This window comes from Hipposideros armiger, unplaced genomic scaffold (genome assembly GCF_001890085.2).
Source record: "Hipposideros armiger isolate ML-2016 unplaced genomic scaffold, ASM189008v1 scaffold_26, whole genome shotgun sequence".
In the NCBI taxonomy this organism is placed as follows: domain Eukaryota; kingdom Metazoa; phylum Chordata; class Mammalia; order Chiroptera; family Hipposideridae; genus Hipposideros; species Hipposideros armiger.
Genome location: NW_017731376.1, coordinates 6,360,290 through 6,365,009, shown reverse-complemented (window position 1 = coordinate 6,365,009; position 4,720 = coordinate 6,360,290). Strand labels below are relative to the sequence as shown.

Here is a 4,720-nt window from a genome sequence, read left to right as displayed (position 1 = left end):
ATTACATGAGGTAATGCACGGAAAATGATTGACGCGTACTAAGTATTATTAGTATTCCATTATGAATAATAGGCACTAAATCAGATTCTGTGGTTGTAAAACTGAGTAAGGCGGCACCAGCCAGGGAGGCAGACATCTATGTAACTGACCTCATGGCTGTGAGATAGACTCTGGGTGAGCAGTTGGCACAGTGCTTTGATGGTCGGGGTCATCCAAATGATTGTGACCATTTGGAGCTGGGGAGCGGGGGTCCCAAAGGCTCTGGACAGAGCAGATCACAATGAGGGGTAGCATTTCACTCACCTTGAAAGGGTGAGCCCAGTTAAAGAGGCACAATTGTATTAGTTACCTATTGCTGTGTAACAAATTACCTCATTTTTTTATCTCATTGTTTCTGTGGGTCAGGAACCCAGACAGCCTAACAGGTTGCCTCTGGCTCAGAGTCTCTCAGGAGATGGTAGTCAAGCTGTTGGCTAGGGCTGCAGTCAATCCTCTGCAGCCTAGACTGGAGCTGAAGCAACTGCCTCAAGGTCACCCAGGTGCCTGTTGGCAGGCCTCTAAAGATTCACGTTCAAGTTCACTCACATGGTTGCTGGCATGCCTTAAGTTCTGCTCACACACTTGGTTTATCCTGTAGAGCTGGAGTCAGCACTTTTTCTGTAGCGGGCTAGATAATAAATATTTCAGGCTTTGCAGTTCATACAGTATCTATCGCCACTACTCAGCTCTGCTATGTGGCGTAAAAGCAGCCATAGGCAACACATAAGTGAATGGGCAAAGCTGTGTTCCAATAAAACTTTATTTACACATGCTCAAAAGGGGCCTAACCCCGGCTCTAAATCTCTACAAGTACAGCAGCATGGTTTAGCAAAAATAATATTGGCAGTCACTTAGCTTCTTAGGGCTTCAGTTCCTAATCTGTATTACACGTGGATTGGATTAATATTTTCCCAGGACCTTCTCACCCCACAAATGCTGTGAGCCTAACTTTAATCTTCATTCACAGCAGTTTGATAGCCATTAATTTGTTTTTGTCTCTCTCGGCTAAAACTAACAGATTAACCAGATTGTCAAAACACCTTTCAAATCCCACTGTAGCATGGGAGAAATTTAGCCATGGACAACTTATGTGATGTGTCCAAGTCCCTCCTGTTAGTCCTTGTAGCCTCAGCCACTCGTGGTGTGGCTGGCCAGCTTTGGGGCAGAGAGCGATGGGCTCCTGACTGACTGCAGGGACCTTACCTGCCTACATGAGAAAGGAGAGGCCCAGAAGCTGGAGGACCAGTGGCATCATCCTCTACCTACTGGTGGTCAATTGCTTACCTGTGCTAATACAAAGTATGTGATCCATAAGCTACCAGCATTTAAGACTCTTAAGATATAAGTACTTAAGCAATCACACATAGTGGAGTCTCTACAAAAGGTATGTGACAATACGACACCGCCCCCCCAAGCATTTTCCTTAAACTCATTGCACAGAAATCTGTCTAGTATTTCCATTTGTACCACACTTGTGGTGAACATACAACCTGGTTTTTCTAGAGCAACAGTAGTATCAGATCAAGGTCTCAGAAGTTGAAAGAGGTTTAGATAACATTTGTTTGTTGTTATTTTTGAGGCTCTCTGTATATTAAAGTAGTAAAATAATGGCAAACAGGATTATAAGAAATCAAAAATATTTTAAATACATATACAAATTGCAATATTATATACATGCATAAAGGTGATAAAATGTTCCTATTCTCAAGATAAAGTATTAGTTCCTAGGTAACTGCAGGTGACTTATTGTGGAAAAATGGGGCTAAAGTTCAAAGTTGTATGACAAACTTTGTCCTCTTTCACGTGTCAAGAGTGTACACTTGAGGTGCTTCATGAATGGGTAGCCCAGGTAATTGACCTCCTATAGCCCATATTCCCTGCGATGATAGTCTCGGTTGCATACATCCTATCATATTGAAGACTCCAGGGTGTCAGTGAAGAAACTTACGGTCTGAATCCTTGTTCCACCATTTACTAGGTGTGTAACCTTATGTGAATTACTAGTTAAACTTGCTGTTCATAAAATGGAGCTAGTAGTAATGGTTACTTTCAGAGTTGCTGGGAAGAAAATGAAATAGTGTCAAGTATCAAGCACATGGATGCTCCCAGTGCCAGATACCAACACACACACGCACACACACTCATGCATCAGATTCAGAGCCCCAAGTTTTGGGTTTGAAAATCTGTTGAGTGCAACTGTACTACCTTCCTGAGCCCAGTGATGTGTGGCACTCGCCTCCCTGAGCCCCTGTGTGTAAATGAGCTAACAGCACTACAGCTGCAGGGACTCAGCCCTGGGTTNGGGAATGTAACTTTTCATTTGTATTTTTATTACTAGTGAGATTTGTTGCATACCATTATACAGTATTTCTACCACACAGATACAATAGCTGTAAAAAACATAGAAAACAGTAAAATAATTAGGAAAGGATGAGTTTTGAGTATTTATTAACTTTGTTTTTGAAATAATTTGTTTACCTATACTTTAACAGAATTTAATTTTTTAATATCACCCCATTCTACAGGTGAGGAAACTGAGTTTGCTTCAGTGTCACATGACTTTGCTGAAGTAATGTTTTTCTCTCACTAAATGTTAGTACTCTACTGGGAACTTAATGCCAGACATCCCACCACTTAAGATTGATTAACTCAGCGGGGGAAGTTGGGCCATAGGGTCACTGTTAATTGGAGGTCAGTGGTGTGTGACTGAGGGAAAATTGTCTGGAACATGCATTTGCCCTTCAGGCTCAGAACGCTGAAACCCTGTGCTGGAGCCAGCCAGGACTGGCTGGGGAATTTTCGAATTTTGGAAATATTTTTAAGGTGATATTAAAAAATTAAATTCTATTCAAGTATAGGCAAACAAATTATATTAAAAACAAAGTTAATAAATATTCAAAACTCATCCTTTCCTAATTCTTTGACTGCTTTCTGTGTTCTTTACATCTATTGTATTTGTGTGGTAGAAATACTGTATAATGGTACGCAACTAAACATTTCTTTTCAACTTTGTGTTCAGTGACTAAACATTAATTACTAGCTTGAAATCAGCCATGAAAGGAGCATGTAAACCATGGAAATTGGCAATTGCTATAAAGTTTCGGTTTAATGTTTTGCTGCTTGACCATGCTTAAGAATATGATGAAGAAAACATTAATGAGAATTAAACATAAAAGTTTGCTGTCCATAGCCATTACATGAGAATAACACAAAAACTCCTGAGGAGATATTTCTTCCAGTATTCAAAAACTATTACCTGATTTACTAAAGAATTTGCTTATTGTTGTTAACAAACAAGTGGAATTCCACTGTGTGTGCTCATTGTTTCATTTTCACCTAAATAGTTAATATAAATGAAAATATCAACTAAAATTCATGTCGGGACTATACTTATTCGTCAGTTGTGACTATAGATTAACTGTGAGGAGTCCAGCAAAACTCAGTTAAAGCGTTCTGTGACATTCCATTTGTCTATATGGAATTTATAATAAAAAGAAAGTATTTATCATATTTTGTAAACTGTGTACTACACATCCTTTATTTATTATAAACATTTTTTTTTCTGTAGAACCAGTTGTTAAACATTTGCCAGCACACCATCGCCTGTGAGGTATGACTGGTCACAAACTTTTCACCTACCAGAACTGCAGAGTAAAATTCATGCCTTCCCCAAAATATTGGCACCATTTTGAATATAGTTGAAACAGGAACATAACTCTTTATCTCGTTGTTTAAAAAACGAGAGGCTAGAAAGCATACCATCTTCTGGTGTTGAAATTTCTGCATTAGTCCACCAACCAGGAGTGAATACTGTCAAGAATTCTTCAAACTAAAATACCCCAAAATGGGTTACTGATAAGTGTCTCCTAAAATATCATGTGTTTTGTTACTGGTACCTGTGCTCTTTTTTCCTAATGAAGATTATAGGATCCGTTTCCAGCTATCTCTGGCTAATGTGGTACGATTTTATTTCCCCAAAAAGAATAGTAAGTTAATACACTTTATGTATTAGCATATCAAGCTAAGAAAACACTGAGGATTCAAAAATTGGGAATTTAAACCAGTCTCATATTTACTTAGTTGAGTCAATTAAAAGTAGGTCAAGAGCTTATCAATTTCTGGTTTTCTTTTACTTCTACCCTGTACCACTCTCTAGAAATACTCTTGTGATCTGTGGATTGTCACGCATATTTTTATATGCTCAGTTACTCAGATCTGCTTTAATTGGTTTTGGACTGTTTCTACAACACTATGTTTCCGCATTACATTTCATTCCCCACTGCAGAAGGTGGGGCCGTTCTATTGATTTTAGCTTATAAATTAGCAAACTTCCTGTGACCACACTTTTTTACTTTCTCTGAGCAAACTTTAATGCACAAAATTCTGAGAACGGCCCTCCTTCCCGTCTTACTCTGATAGACATGTAATGTTTGTTAATAAAAAAAAAAATGAATGAATGAAAAAAACAACAACTTTCAAAATTTTCTGGAAAAGTGTTTATGTAGGATTAGGAATGCTTAAGTAGAAGGGATAAAAATAACTGGCAAGTTATATTTGACTCAAATTTGAACAGTCATCTAAGTGGAGACAAATCATGTCTGCTGAGTTCTTGGTTCCCTTAGAAAAGTAGATGGATTGCCAACTAATGGTGGGAATCACTTGCAATGTACATTTTCCTGGT

General features: G+C 38.5%; 1 protein-coding gene across 1 annotated transcript in view; it reads left to right on the top strand.

The window, feature by feature from the left end:
• The first annotated feature begins 216 nt into the window (after positions 1-216).
• Positions 217-4,720, top strand: part of PGCKA1 (PDCD10 and GCKIII kinases associated 1) — an 18,691-nt gene continuing 14,187 nt past the window's right edge. Inside the window, exon 1 of the mRNA XM_019635985.1 lies at positions 217-222. Within this exon, the coding sequence (XP_019491530.1) occupies positions 217-222 (6 nt within the window). The remainder of the gene's footprint in view (positions 223-4,720) is intronic.